The following is a 27844-nucleotide window of genomic DNA, read 5'->3' on the forward strand; positions in this document are numbered from 1 at the left end:
TCGAATTTCGAGACGTGGGACCAGGAGTCGGGTTTTGGTAATTTCGAGATTTATGTTGTAAATTGATTATTGTCGCTTGGGCTTCGTTCCCTTAGCATATTTTGACGTCCTCGTTCTGATTTTGGATAGATTCGACGTGAGTGGAGGCCTATTCGAGGGGTAAAGGCGTCGCGAGCTAGAGATTTGACCGGTTCGAAGTGAGTAATGACTGTAAATGATGTTCTGAGGGTATGAAACCCCGGACTTGCACATCGTTGTGCTGTATTGAGGTTACGCACACGCTTGATGACGAGCGTGGGGTTGTGCACTGTTGGGGATTGTGACTTAGTCCGTCCCGAATGACTATTTTGCCGCGTATTCGACTGAAATCTATTTGTTATCATCATGATTTGGGTTGAATGCCATATTTGGGCCTTGTGCCAACTATTTGAACCCTTCGGGGATTTTTACTGGTATTTCCTCACTGTTTTGACTTTATACTTGAACTCAGTCATGTTATATTTCATTGTTTTTCATACTCAGCCATGTTTACTCTATTTTAACACTTACATGATCTTTTAAATGATATTTTTGGGCTAAGAATCATGTTTTACTATTGCCCGAGTGGCTTGTGAGGATTTTGACTAAGTAAGGCCGAGGGCCTATGTTGTGAGGGAAACATTTGATATTGATTATGAGGCCGAGGGCCTAAGATATGTACGCCACGAGGTGGCTGGATTGATATGAGGTCGAGGGCCTAGTGATGATGCCACGAGGTGGCTTGATATTGCGCTTGGGCCGTAAGGGGCCTCTCCAGGAGTCTGTACACCCCCAGTGAGCGCGGGTACCCATTGTGATCTGAGATTGAGCCCGAGGGGCTGGTACTATTTTGAGATTGAGCCCGAGGGGCTGGTACTATTCTGAGATTGAGCCCGAGGGGCTGGTATTGTTCTATGTGATTGCCCGAGGGGCTAGTATTGTTCTCTGTGATTGCCCGAGGGGCTGATTCTGTTGGTATTGTGCCCGAGGGGCGGTTCTTTATGTGTTATCTTTTCTTAATTTCCTGTCAATTACCATGCTTAATTATTGATAAAGGCTTTTCATGAAGTTAAATTTGAGTTAAAGGATTTTACTTATCTTTCACTGGTTTACTGTTTTAATGATTTTACTGCTTCATTATAGTATGCTTTTGTGCCTTACGTGATTTCCTGCTTTCAGCCTTTATTTATGATTATTACTCGCTGAGTTGGAGTACTCACTTTACTCCCTGCACCCTGTGTATAGATTCAGGTGTATCTGGTCCCGCTCCCGAGTGTTGATCATTTCCGGCTCAGGCGGATCCGAGGAGTCTTTAGGTAGCTGTTAGCGTTCGTAGCCTGGAGCTCTTCCCATCTTACTTCTTCATGTTCTTAGTTTCTGTATTAAACTCTATAGTTTGGTTTGGAGTATTCCGGATTGTTTAAATGCTCATGACTAGTGACACCCCGGTATCGGGCTGTGTTGGGTTATTTTTCGCGAATTATGCTATTATTTGTTAACTTTGGATTATCTTATCATGCTTTAGATTTATTTCTTATGGTTTAACTGTTAATAATTGGATATGGGAAGTGTCGGCTGGCCTTGTCTTCACAAGAGGCGCCATCACGACCGCGTCCGGGTTTAGGGTCGTGACAGAATTCAAAAATCAAATTTTGTGAAATTATTATTTGTTTGGATTGGGAATATCTTTTGAAGTTTATATCTCAATTTTGATAGAACTTGGTGAAGATTCGAGGTGGTTTTGGTTACAATTTCAGATTGAAACTCGAAGAAGAAGATATTAACAAATTGTATATATTTTGTATGTCGGATGTAGAAATGCCATACAAAATATATACAACTAACATACTTGTATACACATTGCATATAAATTATATGTAAATTGTCATTTTTTTGATCGAATTCTATACAAAAACATTGTATTCAAATTGTAGATTTGGGCAGAATTTGTATATATTTTATATAAAAAAAAATTACTTTCTGTAAGTAGGAAAACTTAGATAAACTGAGTAAATAAATTTTAAATTTTGTATATATACGAAAAAGTCCCCTAAATTTTTGTAAAATTGAAAAGGTATGACAACGCATAAAGAAAATTGTCAATTTGTTGGCCTTACATTAGGTTCGGCAATAGAAGCCCAAAATGTTTGGCGTCAAATAACCATATCCCACAACATACAATTTTGTAACCCCCTCAAAGACCAATATAATAGTTATTCCTCCCCACCTCTCTCTCCCGTATCTTTCACTTTCTCAACACCTTCCAATATTGACATTGACCTTAGTCGGATTGTATTGATGCTTCCAACAACAAACTTCGAATTTTTTTTTTTGGTCAACCAAAGGAACTTATATTATAAATTACGTAATATTACAGGGAGAAATGTCCCCCGTTGGCATTGAGTTACAAAAAGTGTGATGAGTACTGTAGCCCATTGGTACTGTATTACAAAAAGATCCATGGTTAATATTACAATCATTTGCCAGCATATCTAAACAAAAAGAGGTTGGCTCCAGTTGTGCTGGTATAGCTGATCTACGCAAGTGTGGCGTTCCCGGTTGATCTGCTAGCAAATCTTATAAAACCAAAGGTGGCGGCTACCATATGATAGTAGTTGGAGAACCATTATCCGTAGTTGCTCCATGTTTTGTCAGTTTATCTGCTACCGATTTTGCTCATTGTATGTGTGTATCACTCGAGACCTAACCAATTTGGATTACAGATACTCGCATTCATATAGTATTGATGAGTATTGCAGACTGGGAGATTGAAGTAGAGAAATTACCCCATTTGAGTCAACATTGACTTCCAATGGTTTTAGTTGGTGACGTAAGGCAAATTATAATCCTTCAAGGAGTGCATTGAGTTCCATATATGTATGGTTCCCCGTTTTTCTCTCACCTATATACCCTAGTATCCAGTGACCTATTGAGTCTCTGAATACTCCGCCAAGACCATTTTTTGATTGGATGATTTTACATGCTCCATTAGTATTTAGCTTAAAATATCCCGGATTTGGAGGGTACCATTTGACGTAATTTTGGGTGGGCTAGGTGGTGCAAGTATTGATGTTTGCAATTAGATATTAGATGAATATGAAGTTGTCGTCACTGCTAAGTCAACCTTAAAACCCACTGTCTTTATCCCGTATGGAAATTTTGGAGACCTATCCTCGAAGTATATCAGCTTCCAACTTTTCTGGATGAGTTGACAATTTAAATGGTGTTATACACCATAGATGTATCTCTAGCATGTATATATGTGTATCCATAAAATTTGTTGTATATACATTATATACAGTTTAGTCTTTGATATACATGACGATATAGAGATCAATTATTCATTTAAGCTCATCATATACATGGTGTTATATGTGCGATGATACAAGATTTAAATATTAGTTCTACAGTTAAATTCATAATATACATGGAGTTATATATATCAGTTATACAATTAAGTTCATGATATCTAGTTAAGTTCATGATATACATGAAGTTATACATGTTAGGATCAAAATTATCAGGCGCCATGCGGAAGCTAGTAAAGCAAATCTTGAACGACGATAAATCAGACAATAAAAGAGAAATATATCAAAAGAGACACAAACATTTAACGTGGTTCGGTCAATTAACCTACGTCCATATACTGAGATGAGCAATCCATTATATAAAAGATAATACAAAATATCGAGAGGACAACCTCATAAAGAGGCATACACAAGTGGCAGACTAACATTTGTCTCGAAATTCTCCTCCTAAACAAGACTCTCAAACCACATATGGCTACATTGTGGATGCTGCTAAATGAGAAGGAAGGATCCTCAATTTATAGAAGTACAAAATATTTTCCTCCAAAAAAAGGAGTAGCCAAATATGGAAGAATTATATTTTTCTTTTGATAAAAGAAAAAATTAATTATGGTAAACATGTTGTCTTTTCCTTCAAGAAATAGGAAAATCAAATATGGTAAGAAAATAAGGACAAACACCTAACAATTCTCCTTTTTGGCCTGAATTTTCTGACAAAATAAACTTGATCCACCTTCTTCAAATAACCTTCAATAGGTCGTATCTCCAAATCTCCACTACAAAGTTCGCCTCAACTTGCGTAGTACTCCGGTCAAATTTCTCAAACAAAAGTTATGATTATCATCAAATAGGTTGCGGTAAGAACTAAACCCACCTAGATGAACTTGTCTTGAACCTCACTCTAGTACCACTTGTTAGGATAAAAATAATCAGGTTTCATGCAGAAGCTAGTAAAGCAAAACTTGAACGACGATAAATCAGACAACAAAAGAGAAATATACCAAAAGAGACACAAGCATTTAGCGTGGTTCAGTAAATTGGCCTACGTCCAAAGGCGGAGATAAGCAATCCATTATATAAAAGAGAATACAAAATATCGAGAGAACAACCTCACAAAGAGGCAAACATAAGTGGTAGGCTAACACTTGCCCCGAAATTCTCCCCCTAAACAAGACTATCAAACCCCATATGGCTACATTGTGGATGCTACTAAATGGGAAGGAAGGATCCTTAATTTATAGAAGTACAACACTTTTTCCTCCAAGAAAAAAGACTAGCCAAATATTGAAGAATTATATTTTGCTTTTGGTAAAAGGAAAAATTAATTATGGTAAACATGTTGTTATTTTCTTCAAGAGATATGAAAATCAAATATGGTAAGAAATCAGGACAAACCTTTACAATATATATCTGTTATATGCAAGGGATACAAGTGAATTTATGATATACATGCCAATTTCTTCTTCCCATATTTCTTTCTCATCTTCTACATAGTTAGAAAAAGTCTTTGTAAACTAAAAGAAAATAGGCCTAATATAGAGTACTAGCCAAAAAGAAAAAGATGAAGTTGAAACCTAACATATTATTTATGCGAAATACATAAGTCGCCCTTTTAAGTTGTCCTCAACGATCAAATAAACACCTCAACTAAGCCCTTTTTCATTTTGATACTTCAAGTGGTTATTAAGTAGATCAAGTAAACACTCGATCCAGTTAGCTCACCTCGCGTGTAATACACTTTCGGTGACGCACATTGTCTACCCATCCCAAATAGTAATAAATGGTAATCGTATGTGTAATTCTGAATATACCCTTAATGAAGTCTCTAATTTAAGCCCAATACCCAAACCCTAATTTTTACTTCATCATTTTTGCTAGTCGCACCTTTCCCTCCTCCATTGTTGGTGACCTTTTCTTTTAATTGGAAAAAAATTGTGAGCTTTAGCTTATTAGGCAAAAAAACTCGTTCCAAAACAAGAGCATAATTCATCAGGTCCATCATTCTCTTTAGAAATATTTGATTTTTTCTTCGGCTAGTAACTCAAAGAACTTATGGCCAGCTTCCTTCAAATCCTCAAGAACTTCAGTTTTTTTTTTCTTTCAATTTGGAAGAAATCCACTAGCTGGTTGATTCTTAAATCGATTTTGAGATATTTGCATCATCCCAATTTGACAAATTATTGGTGAAAATTGATTGTTAATTATCAATTTATTAGTTATTGTCTAGTCTATCATCTTTTGGATGAATGTATTATTTTGGGACAGTCGAGTAGATTTGGGAAACGGGGACGAGCGGAAGAAGATGAGGGGGGGATGGTTTAAGAAAAACGTATTTTTTCTTCTTTAAGTGTATTTTTTTGGTTGGTTACATGTTTCAAGTTTTTATGGCAAAATTACATATGTCATTTTTTAATTGGTTCATTTGACATGTCATTGGCAAGTGTAACTCACGTATATGCTTTGCTGTAATCGGGTGTTTACTTGATCTACTTAATAACCACTTGAAGTGTCAAAATAAAAAAAAACTTAATTGATTTGATCGTTGAGAACAACTTAAAGGGACTGTTTATGTATTTGAGAAGTAAAATGAGTGTGTGTGTGAGAGAGAGTGGGGGAGTTTTGGGGAGAAAAGTTTAAGAAGAAAGAGAGAAAACATTTAGAATAAAGAGAGGGGGGGGGGGGATAGTTTTGTACGTTGATTTGTGCTATATTTTTGGATAAAAGTAATTTTGATTACAAATAGTTATATTTCTTAATGTGTGTTTGGCTGAAGGGTGCCAATATCTTTAAGTGAGGCTCTTTTTTGCTAATTGTTAGGGAAGTTGTCACCTGGTACCAAATTCCTTAATTTTTGTTAAAATAGCACGGGCTAGCCAATTTTCAGATTGGTCATTCAAAAATAACTAGCGTTTGCAAAGTCATTAAAAAATAGCCACTATTTTACCGCAACAGGGACCTGCCCAACACAATATACTAGAGATCGATGCACCTGTGTATGAACTTCCAGCATATTATGTTGGAACTCCAACACGCGGAAAGTTCCAGCATAATATACTGGAGATTGGAGCACTTGTGTATAAAATTTCAGCATATTATACTGGACCGGTGTATTATACTGGAACTTTAGTATATTATGCTGGAGTTCTAGTATACTTATGCTGGAACTCCATTATAATATGCTGGTGTTCCAGTATACTTATGCTGGAACTCCAGTATAATATGCTAGAGTTCCAATATACTTATGTTGAAACTTCAGTATAATATGCTGGAGTACAACAACAACAACGTTTGAATGTGAAGTATAATTGAAACTTCACTACTTATGTTGAACAACATACTCCATAATATGCTGGAGTATTTTTCGGATTTTAAATAGTGTTTTCGTTTGAATTTTTCAATTACTTTTGAAACTGTAACTATTTTTAAATAACTACTTGTAAGTCTGGCTATTTTTGAATTTCTCCCCTAATTTTTTGCTAGTTGAAACTATTTCTGGGTAAAAGCCATGGGCCTACTAAGAAAAAGCCCAAGTAACCCATTACGGATAGCCCAAATATCCTATCACCAACATGGGCTACAAACCCTAGTAACCCAACCCTAATCAATCTCGACGTACTGACAAAAAAGAAAAGAAAAAAATCTACCAACTTCCCCTGTATATAAAAATCTCATAGGCATATCTTTATTTTGCTGTCTCTTCTCTCTTCAACCAATTTTTTTTCGGATTGCACTTTTGCTACACAGTCTGATATAGTGAAAAGCATAGTCGTTAGATTTCGGATCAGAGAAAATGGCAGAGGAAGAAGTGATGGTGGAAGCAACAACAACAAGCGGCCCGGTTCCATCGGATCATCACAAGAGAAAGCTGGAAGATTTCGAACCTGAAGAAGTCGGGTCGGACCCGAAACCGGAAGCGGAGTCGGATTCCGTGCAAAAACCTCCTGCTGATGAGGAAGATGTTGATGGGTCTGAAGCTAAAAGACCTCGTTTGGAGGATAACAAAGCTAATGGATTAGGTATTAGAGCTAACCCTTGGTAGAATTTAGTTTGTTTTAAAGTTTTGCATTGTGATTTTTGTGCAGTTTCTTGGGTGTTTTTTGGTCGTTATTGGTTTTTTTTTTTTGCTTGTACAGAGATAAAGCTGATCATTTTGGTTTATTTTCTTATGTGGTTTGCTTTATGTCTTGCATTTCTTGGAGCCTTTCAGAGATTTATACGTTTAGAAAATATACAGAACTTCTACGACTTCTTATTTGCATTTTGCATATATGAGTTTAAATGGGATAACATGCTCACTGATTCATATAGCTGACCTCAACTTATTTGGGACTGAGGCGTAGGTCCTTATGATATTGTGGTGGAAAATTGTTTTGACGAACTACTTTTGATCTTTCTGGGAAATGCTTGAGAAAGGGAATTGTTTTTCGTGCTGCCCACTTGAAGTGGGCTGTGTAGAAAGAGTGGATATCTGTGTAGTGAATGTTTATAGTGAGTTGATATTTTATGGAAGAGTTCTCTTAGGGATTTGGAATTGTTGTAAAATGTGAGAAATATCAAAGACTGTGTATGGGAAGTCTGATGTGTTAAAGCTTGTTTCCATGTTTTTACTGTTTTTTCAGCAGCCCAAAATGGTTATGAGGAGAAGATAGAGGAAGAGCCGAAAGAAGATGACAATGTGCAGCCGTCAGAGGCTGAAAAGAATGATACTCACCCAGAGGTGTCTCAAGAAGTAGCCACGGAAGCTGCCGAATCAGTTAGGGAACAACCTGCTGATACTGATCAGAAAACAGGGGATGTTGAACATTCTGATGCTGAAAAAATTTCTGAGGCAGAGAAGAGTTCACAGGTAGATGAACCATCTAAAGGTGACATTCAGGAGCTTGATGTAGAGAAGAGTACACAGGTCGATGAGCCATCTAAAGGTGAAGGTGACATTGGGGAGCCTGATGCAGAGAAGAGTACACAGGTCGATGAGCCGTCTAAAGGTGACATTCAGGAGCCATCAGCTGAAGCGCCTGAAACAGAGGGTGTTCAGCTCGATCAAGAGCATCCAGCCTCTGATGATCAAACATTTACACGCAAAATGGAGGTCCCCAATAATAAGGTGATGAGAAGACGACATCTTGTTGAAAAATTTGTTTTATTAATTATGAAGTCTGAATTTATATTCTCCTAGTGGGGAGTAATCAGCTAGGCACGTGGAGAACTCCTGGCGTTTCGTAACATAAGCAGCCAGTTTAACAAGCTCTAAAGTATATCAATTGTGTGCTGAATTGAGTCACTTTCATGTGGGAAATGATTATTTCTTTTGATGTTAAAGAGTGCAGCAGAAATGGATATTTTCTGAGCTACACAAGGTGAAAATTTTAAATCAAGAAAACCTGGTGATAATATTTGGTTATGATTAAGTTGACCCTTGTAGAATTTGCAGTGGATATTATTTGGTCCTCCTGTGTGCTATTTCACCTTGTCCAGCATTTGACTTGAATCTTATAGAGTTCTATGTAAAACTGGTACAGGTTGGGGTTCTTATTGGAAAATCCGGGGATACTATTCGATACCTGCAATACAACTCGGGAGCTAAAATTCAGATAATGCGTGATGCTGATACAGATCCACATGCTGCAACCAGACCTGTCGAACTGATTGGAACATTAGAAAATATAAATAAAGCTGAAAAATTAATAAAGGATGTCATAGCTGAGGTATGTGGTTTGTCTTGTGACCATTTCCTTTTGTCATCTTCCCAACTTTTATGGTTCACAATGTTGGCTCTCTAGGCGGATGCGGGTGGTTCTCCTGCACTTGTGGCTAGAGGCTTTGGCACTGTGCAGGCTGTGGTTGGAGAACAGATCGAGATACAAGTTCCAAATGAGAAGGTTGTATTTGTTACTTGTTCCACTCTCTTTACCTTTCGTCCCTCCCCAATTCGACTGGGGACTTTGTGGGGGCAGAGGAGGTTATTATTTTTGATTCTTTAGTTTCCATGATTGACAAGGGCCTGTCTTCTCCTCTTGCTCTAGGTTGGTTTAATTATTGGAAAAGGTGGGGAAACTATCAAGAGTCTTCAGACAAGATCAGGGGCACGAATTCAGGTATTGATAACCCTATGATTTCTGTTGGCACATATTTTGTGCAAAGTAGTTTTACTATTAGAGGCAATCAATTCACTTGGTTAAATTATCAAAATTAATGCTCTACTATTTCCCTAGCTGGTTCCACTTCCTTCTGATGGAAAAGAATCTAAAGAAAGAACAGTGCGAGTGACTGGTGATAAAAAGCAAATTGATATGGCAAGAGAGATGATCAAAGAAGTCATGAGTCAGGTTTGTTTGGATGTTCTGCCTTATTCTTTAAGTGCGCTTGTGTGAGGTCCATTTAGGTGTATTCAATGCAGTTTAATATTTCAGATCAGTATTTCTGATATAAGCGTATTTCATTTCATTTTTGTTAATGGCCATTTCTTGAACACTTTTTCTATAAGTAACTGTTTCTTGAATACGCATAGTTGATACTGTGACATGCCTACAATCAGGTTTGAGCCTGGAATTTTGGACAGAAATGTATGTTTTAGGAACTATCAGTAAATTTCAGATGCAAATCTCGGACTTAAGTAACATAAAGCAATGTGTTCTTTATATAACATAGTATATTTTGAGCCCTCATGGCTTTACTTTAGTGGTAAGAGCCCAATGCATGACGTGTGAGTTAGGCGTATGTCACGAGCTCAAACCCTGATACCGGAAAAAGCCTAATGTTTAAGTTGAGAAGGGTAGATGATGGACGGCTGCCCTGAGTTTACTCAGTTATCAAAAAATAACTCAGTATAATTTGTTGATGTGCAACATCTGTTGAATTTGATGTATGTGTTATGGAAAATCGTGTAGAATGAAATTATGCCTCCTGTTTTCTGTTTAGCAGTTGATTTATTCTCGTATAAAATGACAATTTTACTAGTTCAATTAGAAGTTACATGTTAAGAATAAACGTATTTAGCTGATCTTCTGAAGTAATAGTATGGCTCTTACCAGTAGGAGGGTACCAACGAGTTTTTGGAACATTTGCATGTTTCTTAGTGTCACTAAGGGGGCATAAAGTTCTCTGCTTACAAGGGGTCAGTGTGAAAACTCTCTTAATGGTTTTACTTGAGGCACTTGTTTAGGTAGAATATGGTGCTGTACTACTGCCTTGCTATTCATTGTTTACAAGTTCCAGTTGGTGACTTTGCTAGATCTGAACTGCTGAAGGAATGTATTAATGTACTCTTAGGATTAAATTAATTGCCTATCTTGTAGTGGTTACTCTGTTATGTGTGGTGAGTAGGCGTTTTGCATGAGATGAAGAAAAATGTCACATGATGGGAGCTTGTTTCTTAGTGAACGTTCATAAAAGTTTGTGTGCCGGGTCAATTGAATACAGTTAAAGAGAATGTTGTGTTGAAATGGGATGTCGGTTGCCGTGATTTATATTTGTCAATGGGTGCCAATTTCGAATTGGTTGGCTTTAAAAATGCAGATTTGGATTTTGTCTTTGACATCACAGCATTGCGTTGGTGTAGCCATAGACAACTACTATTCACTCTCGACCACCGAAGAGAGGTATCAAGCATTAACCCTCGCCATTGCAGATGTTAATAGTTTTGGTAAGATTGCTTCGAGACTTAAAAACTAAAAATGATAATAATAGCAAGGTTATTATATTAGAAGAGTACTCTCTGGATACCATGCTCTATGCAAGACACCATGTTGCAGAATGCCATCACTAGTTAAATCATCTTTATTGAGTGTACTATATCCATGATGCAATCTGATCTCATAATATCTTAAACATAGGAGAACTGAATAGCCGGCCTTTTGACTTGCATTAACACGTGGTGTTTGGAAGTAGTATGACTACCATGGTATTACACAATTGAATGCAATAAAAAAGATGTTCTTTTATTCAAGACTGGATATTGATAGTTCTGCTTCTTATGTGCATGTATATTTTAAGATGCTTGATATGTATCAAGAAACATCAATTTCTTTTCCTTGATAGTGTTATGGGAGACTCATCTGATCCCATTTTGGCAGTTGTGTTTGATATTTTCTTGAAGCGTCATTAGATTGCTAATTCTGCTTTTATTCTTTACATTTTCATCAATGCTCTTGCTATCTACTATTCATGTTTTATTATAACTCAATGCAAGTACAATCTTTGGATCTGTGTATGTGTGTTTTCTTGCAGTTGTCACCCTGCTACAGTTCAAGCATCTACAAGTTTCATTTACTTCGTTTCCTGGCAGCTATTCCTGAGCTTGTCTTATTTTTATGCTTATATTTTCTGTTTAAATCTGCAATCATGTGCTAACTTCTCTAGATGTCTTTCTTTTTCACAATGGCGTGATAGCCTGTTGTAAGGCCATCAACACAATCTTCGGGTTATGGTCAGCAGGCATTTCGCCCACGTGGCGGAGCTGCTCCCCCACAATGGGGACCCCGAGGTGGTCATCCTGGGCAGTTTCCAGGTTATGATTACCATCAAAGAGGACAATATTCATCTCGCAGCCCACAATATCCACCTCCTGCTTATGGAAATTATCCTCCACAGCAAGCACCAAGAGGCGGATTTGGTCAGGGTTGGGAGCAAAGGCCTCCAGCCTCTATGCAGGGCCCTCAGTCACAGGTTAGTGTTTATAATTATTAATTGCACTATATAGCCAATGCCTCAGCATTTGCTTCCCTCTTTAAAATTCGTACTCATTCTTTCTGGTCCTTTAATGGGTCTGTCTTCTCAGGCAAACTACAGCTATGGGCAGGCACATGGTCCAGATTATGGCCAGTCATACCCTCATCATCAAGCACAGCATGGACAAGGCTATGGGCATGGATACACTGATGTAAAATATGATCACCAGATGGCACCACAGAATCAGTATGGAGGACATGGACCTTCTCAGCCGACATCTTACCCTCAAAGTGCTGCACATCCCAGCTATGGCACACATGAACAATATGGTAAACCTCCTTCATATGGTATGCATCCACAGGCTTCCCATTCGCAACCTTACAGCCATCCCAGGGCTAATCAACCTGGAGAAGTGCCATATCAGCAGGGTCCAGCTCCATCAACTCAAGGATATGGTGCTAGTATGCCGCAGCAGCAGCAGCAATCAGCAATACCCCTATGCATCTAGTGGGCAAATGCAACAAACTTACCCTGCATATGGATCCACCGTTACCGCCGATGGATACAATCACCCACAAGCTGCTCCAGCTTGTGGTCCTGGGTATCCTCAGCAGAGTGCCCAGCCTGTTCCTGGATATGGTCAGCCTGTACCACAACAACCTCCTGCTTATGCCCAAGCAGCCCCTGCTGGAGGTTACAGTTCCTACCCTTCACAGCCCGCTTACACTGAACAGCAGGCAACAAATAGTGCAGGCTATGGTTATCAGGCACCAGTTGACCAAACTTACAGTGGTGCTCAGGCTTCAACTACTTATAGCGCACCATATACTGGACAGCAAGCTTATGCTCAACCAGCTACAGTTCCTGCTGCAGCCCCGGCTCAGCCTGGTTATGATCAATCCATGGCTCAATCAGGTGGTTATGCAACTGTACCTGCTGCTGCTGGTTACGTGAAGAGTGTCTCGCCCCAGCCTGGTTATGCACAGTATGATGCTAATCAGATGTATGGTGCCCCAAGGTGAACTTGTTATCTGATGAAATTGTTTGAGGGAATGTGTTCTGGCGTTCTTGTTCACAACTAGGCTGTTAGTTCGTATTAGTTTGAATTTCAGATCATTTTCATGGCACATGGAATATTTTATTAGTGCAATGTGTACTTTGTTTTTGCTTTGTCAGCTTCATACACGCCTAATCATAAATGCTAAGAATTTATGTGAAGTCGGTATTTTCTGCTTCACAAACTTTTTGTAGGCATATGGAACTCTTGTGCTAGTTGTAGAAATGTATTTTCGAAGTCTTGCGTTGGTAGATTTTCAAATCTATTGTAGGTTGATTTCCTCGCCAGAGTGCAATTTCACCATATGATTGTGTGCAAAATTAAAAGAGTTTCTGTTGGTTGAAAACGAGTATTTGAAAGTTATATGTGCATGTACCTTCTTCAAGTCTAGCGTGCCATTATTTTTCCAAGGTAAGACAATTTTGGATCTTCCCTTGCGTGGAGGCAAAACGTGAGATTAAGTTGTCTTTGTAATTACGATAACTTTGTATCTAATTTACCCCCAGGAAAAAAAAAGGGAAATATATTAGTAGGAAGAAAACTGGTTTGATGTGTACAAAACTAGCATGGCACTGCAGATTTGACTCGCGTGAAGTCAGGTTAATCAAAAGAGATTCATTAAGTGCTAAAATTTTAGCGGTTCCAATTTGTAACTTTCTCAAATGCTCCCGTCTTTGTTGAAATAGGTTAAGTGTTTACTAATGATTGTGATTAACCAAATCTAGAATGTTGGAATGAAGGTAAAAATAGCACGGTATAACCAATTTTCGAACTGGTCATTCAAAAATAAAATAGCCACTATTTTGCTGCAACAGAGACTGGTCCAGCATAATATACTGGAGTTCGGTGCACCTATGTATGAACTCCAGCATATTATGTGACAATGACTGGACGTTCCAAGATTTCTTATGACATTAACAATCTTCATCCACAAGAATAGTTGATTCACTGCCAACTCCAAAGTCAATTAATGATGCCATATCATCATCAAGCAGTGTTGCGAATGGGGAACCCTGGGAAAGTCCAACAAGAAGATTCTAAACATAAAATTCTGAAAATCTTAAACACTGATAAATCATGACAACAGTGACTGATGTGACCATTATTAGCATACGTACCTCTTCCTGAAGAAATAACTTTGGCTTAATAGATTTTATCTTGAAGAAACTCTCACATAGGATTTTCAGCTTGCCCACCTGAATGGAGCAGAGATAAGTAGAAAGCTTTAGACCATAAAGCAATCAAATGCTTGTCTAGTAAAGGAAAAGGATCATACCGTAGTTGTCGCAGGCAGCTTTTTAGTCAATGGGGCCTTTTCACCAATTGACGCCGCAACACACTTCAGAGTAATAGCTGCAGAAGGCAAGCATGAGCGGTAAGAGCATTTTCATGAATCCGATTAGGATCTAAATTTGGCAAAGTTTAGAGGTGACAGTCAATACAAATGAGCCCTGATGCCATTTTTTGTGGACCCGTAGATCCACTTGCAGCCTTTTGATCCTCAATTCCGTGAAAAGATTTCAGCTCTGCAAATCTGCACCAATTAACACATACTTAGAGTGCTAGATAGGGCTTATAGTTAATACTCTGAGTTGCTTAAGAAACAGAAGGTGACTAAAGTAAATGTAGTATTCAGATAAAAAGGGCAGCCCGGTGCACTAAGCTCCCGCTATGCATGGGGTCCGGGGAAGGGCCGGACCTCAAGGGTCTATTGTACACAGCCTTACCCTACATTTTTGTAAGAGGCTATTTCCACGGCTTGAACCCATGAGTATTCAAATATAAGCGAGTAAATAGAAAACAGAGAATAGGTTGAGGTATTTATTTCCAATGTAGGTACTGCAAATTTTTCAAAACATCCTCTAAACAATCAGTACCAATGGCACAAGCTAACATTTGCCCAAGCCAAAGACAAAATATACCAAATATTGGCTTATATACTAGCCTCATAAAAAATATTTGAAGATATATGTAACGTACTAAATAAAATAAATACCTGGGGTGCAGCTTCTTAATTTCCTCTGCATTATCATGGCTTTTAGACATGACCAATCTGACATACCTGCAGAAGGATTTGAAAATCTATTTATCTGAACAATGACTGGACTAGAGTCTAGTAAAGTGTCTCAAGTTGGTGTATTTTTCGAAGAATCAATCAGCAACAACATAGACAACACTAGCCTCATCCAGCAATGCTTTGCAAATGGAAAAGGAAAAAAAAAAAGTTAACATCAGAATAACCAACAAATAATGTGTCTCAAGAGTTAGCGGAGTTTAAACAGAACATATGCCTAGACTTCTCAAAGAACAGCTGATGCAGGTTTAAGAGACATAGAGAATAAGAACTTTCATTTAGTTTTTGGCTTCTGTTTAGAAGTTTTCGTAATTCTCTTCAGTAAATATCTCAAATAAGGCTTACAATTTAATATGCACATAGACTGAACACATTTTCGGTATATTATGAGGACCCAGCAACATATTTCCCCCCCACCCCTCCGATAAAGAAGGGAACAAAAAAGGACAGAAAAAGAAAGAGGAACTAAAATAGGTGATTAAATTTACAAGTCCAGGTGCCACCTTTCCACTAATGATTTAACAAAATTTAGTTAAAGCATGGTTCTCAACAGTAAACCAGCTACATAATGGATTTAAGATTATTCATCAAACAATAGAAGTGAAGCTAAAGAAGATGATCTGAAACTAAGTTAAAGATAAGAAAACAGCCAGCGAGAAAGGTAACTAATTGAAGTCAGATTTCTAGAGGCATAGGTAAATAATAATATGATCTAGATGTAATCACTCCGAGTTCATTAGGACATGCTACATCAGAAAGAGAGAAAATACCGAATTTCAGAATCCTTCCTCTCTCGAGGACTAACCTGAAAGAAAAAGAAGGCATGAAAAACTTGAGCAACTTCAAATGCTTGCAAAAATGAATCAGTAGAATATGAAGAATTTACCTGGCTTCCGTTTAAAGTTTCAACTTTAGCAAGGCGAGCAATCAAAACAAACCGGGGCACACCACCTTTCCCTGGATCTGCTATAGGATTCTCAGAAAGCCTTATATCCTACCAAAAGTTTGACCAAATAACATGAATTTGAAACAAGATTCTTAAGCTTGTAGCGAGTTACATTTTCTAGGTGCTATACTTTTATAGCTAGCAGGCAAGTAATTTTTTAGATTACAGTTAGCAATCCCTTGGTTTTTAATGACATAAGAACTTCGGACAACAGAAGGCAATAGGACTTCATTTTCTTCCTTACGGGGTGATAAGAATTGCACATACCCACCCCCTTCTGACTATGTCACATTAGTTCTTCCCGTATGTTATATCAAGTAGACCAATGCAATGTTTTGAGCAGTTAGCGATATTTTTTTAGAAATTTCTTCATTTTATTTTTTTGACTATAGTTATTCTGATAAATACACACTCAAGATTCAACCGCATTCTTCAGGAAGAACGTTAAATGTTGGAGGGAGGTGAAACAAAAGCAACACAAACCATAACGTGGAAACACAGAACCCTTGCTCAAATTAGTGACAAAACGTACAGCTTAAACATCACTGTAAGCTTAGCATGCACTTAGCTCATTGCGACTTATTGATGGAAAAACTAATTTATTATGACAATCCAAGAACTTTCTCAAATATGATTATACAAAGGTCAGCTACAAATAAAGTAAAATAAAAACCACTCTGGCTTATAGTTCTCACAAACCCATAATAGATGCAAAGAGAACGATTTATCCCTCGAGTAAAATGCTAAGTTCTAAATTACAAAAACCATTTGGATACAAAGTGAGATCCAATAACAACCACATTAAGCCCACTACCATACCGGCAACGTATTCCGGAAGATAGAGAAAAGGACACACATGTAGTGGTTGCATAGTTTCATGATATGCATCTAATGTGTAACACCATAATAGTTAGATCACACATAAGAAGCTCCAACACAAAAATTAGATCCAAACACCAGTTTATTACATCCGAAAGTTTTTCCTATAATAACAAATCTTTATCCAGTTAATTCATGAAAAATTCGTGATCAAATCAAATGGTCTGTACTATAAGAAAAATCTTACCAACAAATTAGGGAAAAAATTAAGAGAATCAATAGAAGCAAGATCTTCAATTTTGTTCCCACCTGTAAATGTAACACAAACTACCAGTTATATCTCAATTAAATATCCAGGATTAAGGTTAGTTCTCAGAGAGTTGTAGTATTACCCACAAGAAGGCAACGGAGATTCTGGAAAGGCCTAAAGCTTTCCCCAAGAAGTTCATGACCGTTGGGTGGTTCAGAAGATGAATTATGATCAGGGTACCAGATACGGCCGACACAGTTGTTATTCAAAAAGAGCTGTTCCAATCTGAATGCAAGACGACAAACTAAAATCTCAATGAGATGCAACATAAAAATAATGTGTTTGAAGAGGACATTAATTTGCAGCACCTTTTTAACTGTGACAGCTTCAAGATTTCATCCCAAGCGACTATAAAGTTATTCTCCAAATTGAGAAGACAAAGATAATCAAATCCATGAACAATATCTGAAGATAATGGCTAGAAAAGGAATAAAAATTTATAAGCAAAGATTCAGTGAATAATTTATAGATCATATATGAAGAGATGCATCCTTGTACTTCATATGGGAAACTCATTTATTACTCTCTTGGTTACAGACGTAATAGTAGTACAATAACTAATTGTTCTTGATGTCAGTTACTAGGAAATGAAGTGCGATCATTGATGAACACATTACTCAGAGGAGAGAGCTAATAGGAACTTTCAAACAGTATATATGCCTTTCATCTGAAAGTTTCAAATTTTGCTCTTGTAATTCTGGAACCGATACTTGTCTAGACATAATCTGTTAAATTGGTTTCAATCCGGTTAATGTTCTCCACCCTAATGGGTGAAGGCAGTAGCAAATTTCATTGCCCCAGTTTTCAGGTGGAAAACAGAACTAGAAAAATACTTGCTATCACCATGCAGAATCTCATAAAAAAAAAACTAAGTGATCAATGCGAGATATATGGGTTTTACTTTTCAACTTTTGAAGAAATGGCATAAAAAACCTAAATTGGCATTCTATTTCTATTTGGTTTTGTATCCAAAATCATCTTGTGACCATCGCTAAGAGCAGCTCCCCGAAATCCTCTAATGGCCAGCAGTCATCCTCTATCTCGCATATGATCTATGCCCCCGTTGGAAAATGATGATGATCCAGGTACAAAAGCAAAAGTAAAGGTTGGAGTCACAACAAAGTATCTGCCAGATAAGATGAATCCCCATGCAAACTCACGGGCTTCAAATCGCAACTTTTTTTTCAATAGTTCCTTTAGTTTTTGTAATAGCTTCTCTAGCATGATTAAACATAAATCGACAAAATTTGAAGGATTTTTACTGGCTACTGAGTATACACTAGTTTGCTTTGTTATGTGACAAGTTTTTCCGGTCTAACAGCTTATTTGGATGGTTGTTACCTATTGTACTGTATTGTATTATTATTTTAAATATGATGTTTGTTTTGGTTGTTACTTAGATTTTATTGTATCGTATCGTTAAATTCGTTGTTATATGACAATGAAAAGTGCTACTTTATGTAACAGCTGATTTGGTGTGGTTGTTACCTTATTTTTCTCTCATCTTGCCCTTCCTTCTTATTAAATAATCCTAATTTATCCTTTACCCTACCTTTTTATATAATAATTCTACCTTGTACCCTACTTTTTCTTTGTAATATTACAAGTTTATTCTTCATATGTGTGTGACATCATGAAACGACGACAAATGATACAATCTATTCAAACATTGTATTCATCAAAACAATACAGTACAATATAACATCATACAATGCTATACATTATGAAATGATATCTAACAACCATCCAAACAAGATGTAAGAGCGAGAGCACAAAAGATACAAAGAAGATGAAAATATAATGTCATAACACAGCTATTTATCTTCACTAAACAAGAATTAATAGAACTTGTGGATAATAACATAGAAATTTGAGATTCAGCTGCAAATAACTCTAATAAGGGAAAACACACCGCTATTTCTCTCAGTTTGTTTCCCATCAGATGAAGCTCTTCAACAAGAGGGAGAGAGTCTTTAAGCATTTCAACCTGCCAAATGAAATACATCACACTCAATAAATGATTAAGTTACATGGAAGAAGACAGCAATAGGTCCACTCTCACCTGTTTCCAGCTTATACCAGTGTGATTCAAAACCAAAACTTTGATGTGGTTTAGCAGGGGCATCCCACTTATATCGTGAGACATGATGTTGTATGATAAATTCAGAGTTATGAGAGCCGGTAACTCTTTACAGATTGCAGCAATTTCCTGCGAGGATATGCTTGCTCAGATAAACAGTATTTGATGCATGGAGAGAGAATGCACTGGTATCACAGTTCTGCATACTACGATGCACAAAAATGAAATACAGTCATGCAATCAATGATATGACTAGACTTTTCGACATCGATTCTCTACATTCTGCAGTCCAACTAGGTATTATGACCAATAAGCTGGACTCAAATGCTTTGTTGAGACTAGGTCAAAGAAGAATTGTCCCTTTTAGAGTTGAAAATCCAACATATCTAATGAAGTACAATCTGAATCGAAAGGTTTTATGGAAAAGGAAATCAGCATGGCCTCAATCATCCCCTCTCCTTCCATGTTGATATCTAAACTTCCTCCAACCAACCTCCAATTCACATGACAAATTTTCAGTCTAATGTTTGAGACACTTACAATCCAACAGACCTTTGAAACTATTCAGACTTCAGATGCAACTAATCATTTCAGATTTAAACCACGATCTGATATTCTTTTTGAGAATGGTAACATATTTCTGTGTATATATGTAGACATCAGCACAAAGTTTGTGCCGGAAACCAAAATGTGGGTGTTACATAAAAAAATGGAACATTAAAAAAAAACATTCCTTGCTCTTCTTACAAGGAACCTAATATCTTTAGACTTGCCTCAGGATCATCTATGTGTTCCGACTTACACCAAAAATTGAATAGAAGAATACAATTCCCCTTAATTTTCTGTAAAGAACTACTTGTGTCTTCAAACACCTTTTTAGCTAGTTCACCATTTTTACTACTTATCAGAAAAGTTTGCCTTCTTTGAAAAGTATGTCAGGTGGTCAAATTAACTTCTTAATCCACATCACAAATAAAAATCACCACAAAATTGGATACAGTGAAAACCAAAACGTCGGGTAAACAGTCAACAAGTAGAGAATGCTTCATAGAGAGGATCTGATTACAATCAAACAGAATATGATCTGACTTCATTCAGAGAAGCAATGCATTACCCTCCAGTCAGAAAGCAGGTTTCCAGTCAAATCAAGCTCCTTTAACCCTGCAACAATGGCATGCACAATTCAGGCAACATTTTGCTTCCTGTCCGAAAGCTCACAGGGTTGAATAATAACATTGAAACAACTAACACGTAAGCATTTGCTAGAAGATAAAAAGCAACAAAAACAACAACTAAAACAGCAAAATAAAAGAAGAACCATGAGATCTTTAACAAGTTAGGTTGGCTATGAATCCTTAATATCCATTTGCTCCATTTGGACACAATGCACTCCAATACTCAAAAACTTGTCTTTAAGACAAATTAACGGTTCTCTAACACTAGAGTTTCTCGATATTTTATATTGATATACTGATATATCTATATCATATTAAAAGTGGGAAGCCCATAACTAAAAAGTTGAATTACATAACTGCCCTTCTAAATCACTTAAATATCCTATATTATTACTTATTTAATTCAATAATAATGTATTAACATAAATATTTAAAAGTATCAAAGAAGAAAATCGAATATTTGAAAGGTTGTGTTCCTTCTTCTTTGTGATCAGCTTACTTTTGAATTCATTCAACCATTGGCTACCTTTCAAAACAAAGCCTATTCATTTAAAGGCTTTAAACTTGCATCAAATATGGTACACCAACGAATGAATAGTCATTCCCTTCAAAATATTCCGCCAGTTCTTTCTTCGTTAGATATACAAAGAATTATTCATTCTTCTTAACCTTCTACCAATTCTTTTTTTTTTTTGATGAAGTAACTTTCTACCAATTCGTTTTCACGGTCAATTCTTCTAAGATTTCTTCTTTCTATTGGGTTGAGTTTCATTATAGTACATTCTAATTCCAAATATGATTCTTCAATCTATGTGTATTTTTGTCTGATTCTGATAATATGATGTTTTCTATAAATTTTTTTGGTACTTTTTTTTTTTGTAATCAATTTGTGTATGGAATAGTGATTTAGAACTTGAAAATTTGGGTTAGTGGAAATTTGAGAAAAGTGCGTTTGTAGATGTTGCAAGCATTGTTTTACTAATATTCAATGGATGTGTGTCAAGGAAAGCATAGAATACTATTTTTCTACTTAAGGCGAAGTACTTTTCTATTAGTTTGTCTGATAGTTGCATTAATTGCCTCGATGTGTGATAATGAACAACATGCACAAGGTATGACATCAGCATAGATATTACATGGAGGGTTTAGTGTTCTTTTTCTTAGTCGAAATATACTTTTCCATATTGAGCTCTAGATGCAACAACTTCATTTATTCTACAGCATTTATCTCCTTCTTAAAACTAAGGTTAATAAAAAGATAGTCTAACACTCTTGGCCTTATTAACTGTAATATATTTTTGCACTATTACAATTTGATTAAAAAAAAGGAAAAAGCAAGAGTTAACATATATATTTGAATATTTGACCAGAGGACTACCTATGGCTTTCCTCATTTGTATGGACGATATGTCCCAGGTTCACTATTTTGGAAGATTAGATCCATTTACACGATGACATATAACACTCGATGGATAGAGATTCAAGATGAATTTTTCAAAGTTCAACTAGTCCAAACTTGGTGACTCAAGTTTAATTTTTAAAGCAGAGTTGCATGATCTTAAGGACTAAATTTTCAAGAAAGAAATATTTTGGCATGTTGCAGAGGACATGGTTTTTAAATTGAATTTTTCAAGGGAGGCAAAGGAACATACATCAGGAATATCATCTATCAGAAATTATTGGTACACTTTATTACATGTGTATACCTCATAAAAATAAAATTAGTAAAAAAGAAACATGTATCTAATTAAAAATTTAATTGTTCATCTTCGTAGGTTCAGAATCTTCATACTGACCTCGACAAACAAGTCCGTACACATTGATTGTTTACAGAAAGTTGTATTATTCTTTCATGCATATTTATTTACTCAATTTTTTTTAATAAGGTAAAGATTTCATTAAATAAGTACCAAGATGGTACACAAAAGTACATGAAAGAAGGCTTGAGAATAGCCAGTTACAATACTTTCCAAGCATCTCAATAAAGCCCAAATATTGATCTACATTCTCCAAAATAATGTTCTTACACCAGAAATACAAATTATGCAGACAATTATTCTTAATTCTAGAGATATGTTTTCTTTGTCCTTCAAAGCATCGCTTGTTTCTTTCCAGCCATAAAGTCCAAAATTTTATTTTAATACTCAGACATACACGTCCAACGCACGTGCCAAAAAATTAGTAATTCTAAACACTCCTGGCAACACCGCACCTAATTTAAGTGTACTAACATGCTAACCCTTAATCCCGATTAGCTGGTGTAGCCTGTATGGATCTTTTGTTTCATTATGCTACGTTTTTCCTTAAAACCACATGGAATTTAGAGATTGTAAGTCTTTTGAATCTTAGGATGAAAATCCTAATATAAATAGTATGCAGGAGATGTGTAAGTATTTTACAACTCAAGAGGACAAAATAAACTTGTTAGTCGGCTTTCTTGCTTTCAGTTCAATAGGTCATGTTCAATTTCAGAAGTATTGAATGTATTTGCGATTTTCACACCGTTATGGACTTCTTCTAAGGTAGGCTGTAGACTTAACAACTTCAAAATATGTAAGGCAAATAACTACCCAGGGAAGCAAGACTACTTACCTCAATATTGCAACCATAACCTGAATATGTTTGGTTGCATTCCCATCTTCAGATAATAAAACAAGAAAAGTTCAATGTAACATAAGTTTCTTGGTCATATTGCTTAAGTTTTCAGCCATTTGGCGCTCTGTAGTCTTTCCTTCGAAATTGCTTTAAAGCCATGTTCGACTAATTCCCAAACCTTTATATCACTAATACCTGCTTCCATGGATACCTAAAACCCCAAACATAACTGATCAGCATGAGACAGTCCTAGTTCTTTCAACCGTTCAACTCTCTACTGTCTTATCCTTGATCACCCAACCCAACCTTTAGCCTTAGCAGGACTCACTTCATTCATCTGCAATGTTCTCATATATTTTTAAAGATTGATCCTGGATCTTAAAGAACACATGCACTTGAGGAAAAAGAATGACAAAAGTATGGAAATTAATCAAATAATGATACTCTGCAAATGAATATTACTCAACTACAAATGCAAAAACAAGCTTTCTTGTCCTCTCAAGGTGCCATCTTCAGTTATTGAGGGATAGAAGAAACAAATACGAGATCCTAAGTTCAAATTTCATCTACAGGACTCAGTGTGAACAAATCAGCTCTAACCTTGGTGCATAGGTTTACTCGACATCTATGCTTGTACATTGTAGCAAGCTTGGATGTTGTAGAAAGCCCTCGATGGATTAGTATATGTGAGCGCAAGCTGGTCCGGCTAATCACCGTCATGTAAATAAAAAGAACCCAACTACTATCATCTATTACTTCGTTCACCCCAATCAAACATCGACATTTCATCTTTGTTCCATCCCAAAAATGTCCATTTTCCTAAAGAAAATTTCACAATACCTTACATAATAGTCTTCCTGAGTCACAAGGTAGGGGTAAGGTCTGCGTACACATTACCCTCCCCAGATCCCACAGGGTGGGATAATACTGGATATGTTGTTGTTGTTTACATAATAGTCAAGGATGTGTTGGTCCATCTTCTACATTTCTCAAAGTTCTTTATCCCTTTTCTATCCTTAGATTCTGCGGCATATATTCAAGAATATGCAATTTCAACTCTCATTCTTTAAACATGGAACTACTTTCCCACATATATATTGATATTGACACATCACACTTTGCAGCAATTCTTCTTTTTAATGATTGTATCAATCAAACATGGACACTCAATTTGGACAACTTGTAAGTAAGAAGCTTTCTAGAAGATGGACAGCCAACTATAAATGTGAAAGTTAACAGGAGACAACTTCAGAAAATAAAAAATTACAAACTCATCATCTTCTTTCCTGGCCAAACTTTAATAAATCGGTAATCAAACTACTGAGCTAGGATACAACAGAAGATAAGAAATTTCATAATCTACCTCATAATTAAAGTCAAATACTTCAGTTAACAGAAAATGAAAGTAAAGCACAAGAAGGAGAATGACACATCAAAACTTTAATATATGAAGGAACAATCATGTACAGTTAGGAAAAACTAGGCAAGTGGAGAAGCCCATAATTACTTGGTATAGTGGTATTGATATGCCCTTGGGGTCCAGCTGAGCTAACCCCAAAATAAGCAAGTGATGCACTTGTCAACTCCTCAAACCGACTCAGCCTGTTTTCAATTTTATCTTTACCCAGTAACTGAATAGATACCCGTTTGTTTGTCGCAGAAAGAACATACATCTCATCTGAAACATTATGCAAAGGAAAAGATTAAAGAAGTATATAACTGTTCAAGGAATGATGTCTTTGTTCCACAAGCTAGGAAATAATTGCAAAATTAGGATAAAAGATGGAGCCAAATAGAACCCATCATTGAACATCCCAAGAAACGAACAACCCATGCTTCATTTAGCAGGTACAATCGAGATAGCACCAGAGTCCTATGGTTTCTGAAACACACAATGCTGTTGGCTGGCTTTTTCACTTTGACGGAGCTATTTTAGTTGTTTATTCAGATTTCGTATTATTTACTTAACATGGTTAAATCACATATCTTTCAGCTCATAAGTTCTATTTTGCCAAAAGGCTAGTCTTAAAGCATCTTACTTTTTTTTTTTTATAAGAAATGCATTTTATTTACTAAAAATAACCAGGAAGATAAAATAAAATACACACGTGAAACACATTGATAACAAAGAACACAATAAAGTTAGTGCCCGTTTGATTTCAAGCATAAAGGGTGATAATACCCGTACAAATTCAGCATTACTTATACATTGTTTGGTCGTCATTTTTGTTGCTAACATAAATAAGTACATGTATAAGTTATGCAGGAATCTATGTATTCATTTATTCGGGATAGAAAGTGGAATAAGAATACGTTGATTAGTAATACATGGATTAAAGCAACTAAATGACCAAAGCACAATCCATTACCCATATATTTAAACTATACATTGTATAAGAAGTAATACCCATATAATAATCAATGCCTTACAATCCTTGCAATTTTTTATCCCTATATTACAATCTCTGCATTATTGTTCCCTGCGTAACTTGTCTCTAAAGTCTAAACCAAACGACCCCTACCATACTACTACAATTCCATTTTCATCAAGCACCAAAACAAATCACCCTCTAGAGAAAGCAAGAGTCTTTTGCACCCAGGTAAAATATATTGAATAAAAAAAAAGACTTTTCAATATCACTAAGCACAAGAAACCACCAAAAACTGACAACAATTATCAACTATTACCTTCTTCTTCTTTAGTGGATTCTCCATGATATCTAATCTCAAGGGCCTTCAAGAGTGGTATCCCGGAGCTAAGATTGTGAGGTCGAACAAACGACGCCGTTTTTGGGCCTTGAGCTTCGAAATAGCGAACCCCATTATGTGATCCATCGTGCTTGCCATATCCATTGTCCCAATCAACACCGACCCACTTTCCCTCATAGCCTTCTACTGCTCCCACGTACTTTACTGTTCCAATCCGACGAGTATCTCCGACGAAATGGACCCTTTGACCCACCAAGAGCTCGGACAAGTCTGACCCAGATTTGGATCCACTTGAAATGGGGTTTTCAGTGCCCACTGAACTCTGCATTTTTCGCACGAAAGCTCTTTTGAGTACTAAAGAGGTGATTTAAAGCAGAAAAGGAGAGGTTAGTTTTACTCTGTTTATTAAATTAAATTAAATAATCTTGTTATTCTTAACAAAAAATAAATTTGTTTATAAAATCAAAACATTTGTAGTCTGAATTCTAGTGAAATCAAAATATGTATTAAAAACTAACGTTGCTGGTTAGCCTAATAGCCTTTTTCTTTTTCGTTTTTCCCTTTTAAAGTTTCTAGAGTCAGGTTTGCCAATTTTTAATAGTATCAATTACTCTCCATTTTCATTTATGTGAACCTTTTGGGGACAACAAGAGATAAAATAACTAATTTTTGGTATAAATTCGTACCTGAAATTTTAAATTTTTGAAACAAAAACTTGCATATTTAAAACCTACATAAAAATATTATAAGTTACAATAGTTAACAATTCAAAATATTTAAAGAGTATTATAAAAAAATATGTCAAAAACTTTTTATTTGACTCCTCAAATAATAACATGTTCACATAAAATGAAACATCATGAATAATATTTTAAATGTTGTTAAGAAAATTGTAAAAAAAAAAAAAAAAAAAGGCAAAAATATTGATAATTTTACTATTGTAGTATGTTTACAAAAGTTTAAGAGATTTTGGGCAAAATTTGATATTGACCACTATCAATAAGGTTTACAAATATATTAAGATAGAGAAGACATCTACTACTCTTTTCGATCAAGTTTAAATTATCTATTTTATACTTTGAAAAATTATTTTCAACCGCATTAGTGAACAATGAACTTTAGAGCAACAAAAAAAGAAAAAAAAGCTCTCGAAATCATCTTTACACTTCATTTGTTCTTTGCATAGCCAAATCCCATGGCACATGCCTGTCACGACCCGGATTTTCCATTTTCGGAAGTCGTGATGAGGTCTACTAGTGAAAGCTAGGCAAACCAACTATTCCGATTAATTTACCCTTTTTATTTTTAACCTCTTAACAATTTCAAGTCAATGTATCATAAACAACGGAAAATAATAATGCGGAAGAAAGAAATTTAACAATTTAAGCTAATACCAATGTGAATCTATAAACATAAACCACCCAGAACTGGTGTTACAATCTCACGGACTATCTAAGATAAACTAAAAATAGGGTCTGAACAAGAAAGTACATGTCTGTCTCTAAAATAGAAAGAATAGAAAGAACTAGAGAAGATAGGGACGCCAAGGCCTGCGGACGCCTGCAAGACTATCTCGGATCTCCGATGGACTGAAGGCAACAACCCCTAGTTAAGGTTCCTATCCTCCAGTACCGGAATCTACACAAAAGAGCGCAGAGTATAGTATTAGCACAACCGACCCCATGTGCTGGTAAGTGTCGAGCCTAACCTCGACGAAGTAGTGACAAGGCTAGGACACAACAATTAACATAACCTGCAGTTAAATGTACCCAGCAGAATAACAGTAATAGAAGCAATTCAAAAGTAACGGGGGAAGGGTAACATGCTATGGGGAAAATACCAACATAATGAATCACAGTAATAATGGAATAAGACAATTAAGGTACTTGAACCGAAACAACAAGAAATCATAACAAACAGGCAATAAGTGCACGGTATCACCATTCGTACTTTTACTCTCAGTGCTCACCAATGCAATCAAGTAATGAAAATGTGCACGGCATCACCCTTCGTGCTTTATCTCTCTTCCTCACCATGTAAATATTAGAAATGTGCATGGCATCACCCTTCGTGTTTTATCTCTCTT

The 27844-nt window shown here is 36.3% G+C and overlaps 2 protein-coding genes across 3 annotated transcripts; one reads left to right on the plus strand and one right to left on the minus strand.

Moving 5' to 3' along the window:
* Positions 1–6940: 6940 nt before the first annotated feature.
* LOC107779634 (uncharacterized) lies at positions 6941–13247 on the plus strand. The gene is given in 9 exon segments (XM_016600086.2): positions 6941–7342; positions 7946–8430; positions 8846–9031; positions 9107–9205; positions 9350–9421; positions 9539–9652; positions 11715–11990; positions 12103–12468; positions 12470–13247. Coding segments are annotated over 9 exon segments (2370 nt in total). The 5' UTR covers positions 6941–7116; the 3' UTR covers positions 13016–13247.
* Positions 13248–13723: 476 nt separating this feature from the next.
* On the minus strand, positions 13724–26152 carry LOC107779635 (tubulin-folding cofactor E). 2 transcript variants are annotated; one of them, XM_016600090.2, is made up of 15 exons: positions 25738–26152; positions 24557–24727; positions 20394–20440; positions 19262–19408; positions 19112–19186; positions 17508–17524; positions 17282–17424; positions 17137–17198; positions 16011–16118; positions 15895–15929; positions 15047–15112; positions 14493–14584; positions 14327–14403; positions 14169–14246; positions 13724–14063 (listed from the first exon to the last, which is right to left on the minus strand). In XM_016600090.2, the coding sequence occupies exons 1-15, from the start codon at positions 26084–26086 to the stop codon at positions 13965–13967; spliced, it is 1566 nt and encodes a 521-aa protein (XP_016455576.1). In that variant the 5' UTR covers positions 26087–26152; the 3' UTR covers positions 13724–13964. The 2 variants fall into 2 exon arrangements, with proteins under 2 accessions (XP_016455576.1, XP_016455574.1); XM_016600088.2 differs by having other exon boundaries at positions 17508–17617; positions 25738–26150.
* Positions 26153–27844: the final 1692 nt, after the last annotated feature.

Source organism: Nicotiana tabacum, chromosome 6 (assembly GCF_000715075.1).
Source record: "Nicotiana tabacum cultivar K326 chromosome 6, ASM71507v2, whole genome shotgun sequence".
NCBI classification, from domain to species: domain Eukaryota; kingdom Viridiplantae; phylum Streptophyta; class Magnoliopsida; order Solanales; family Solanaceae; genus Nicotiana; species Nicotiana tabacum.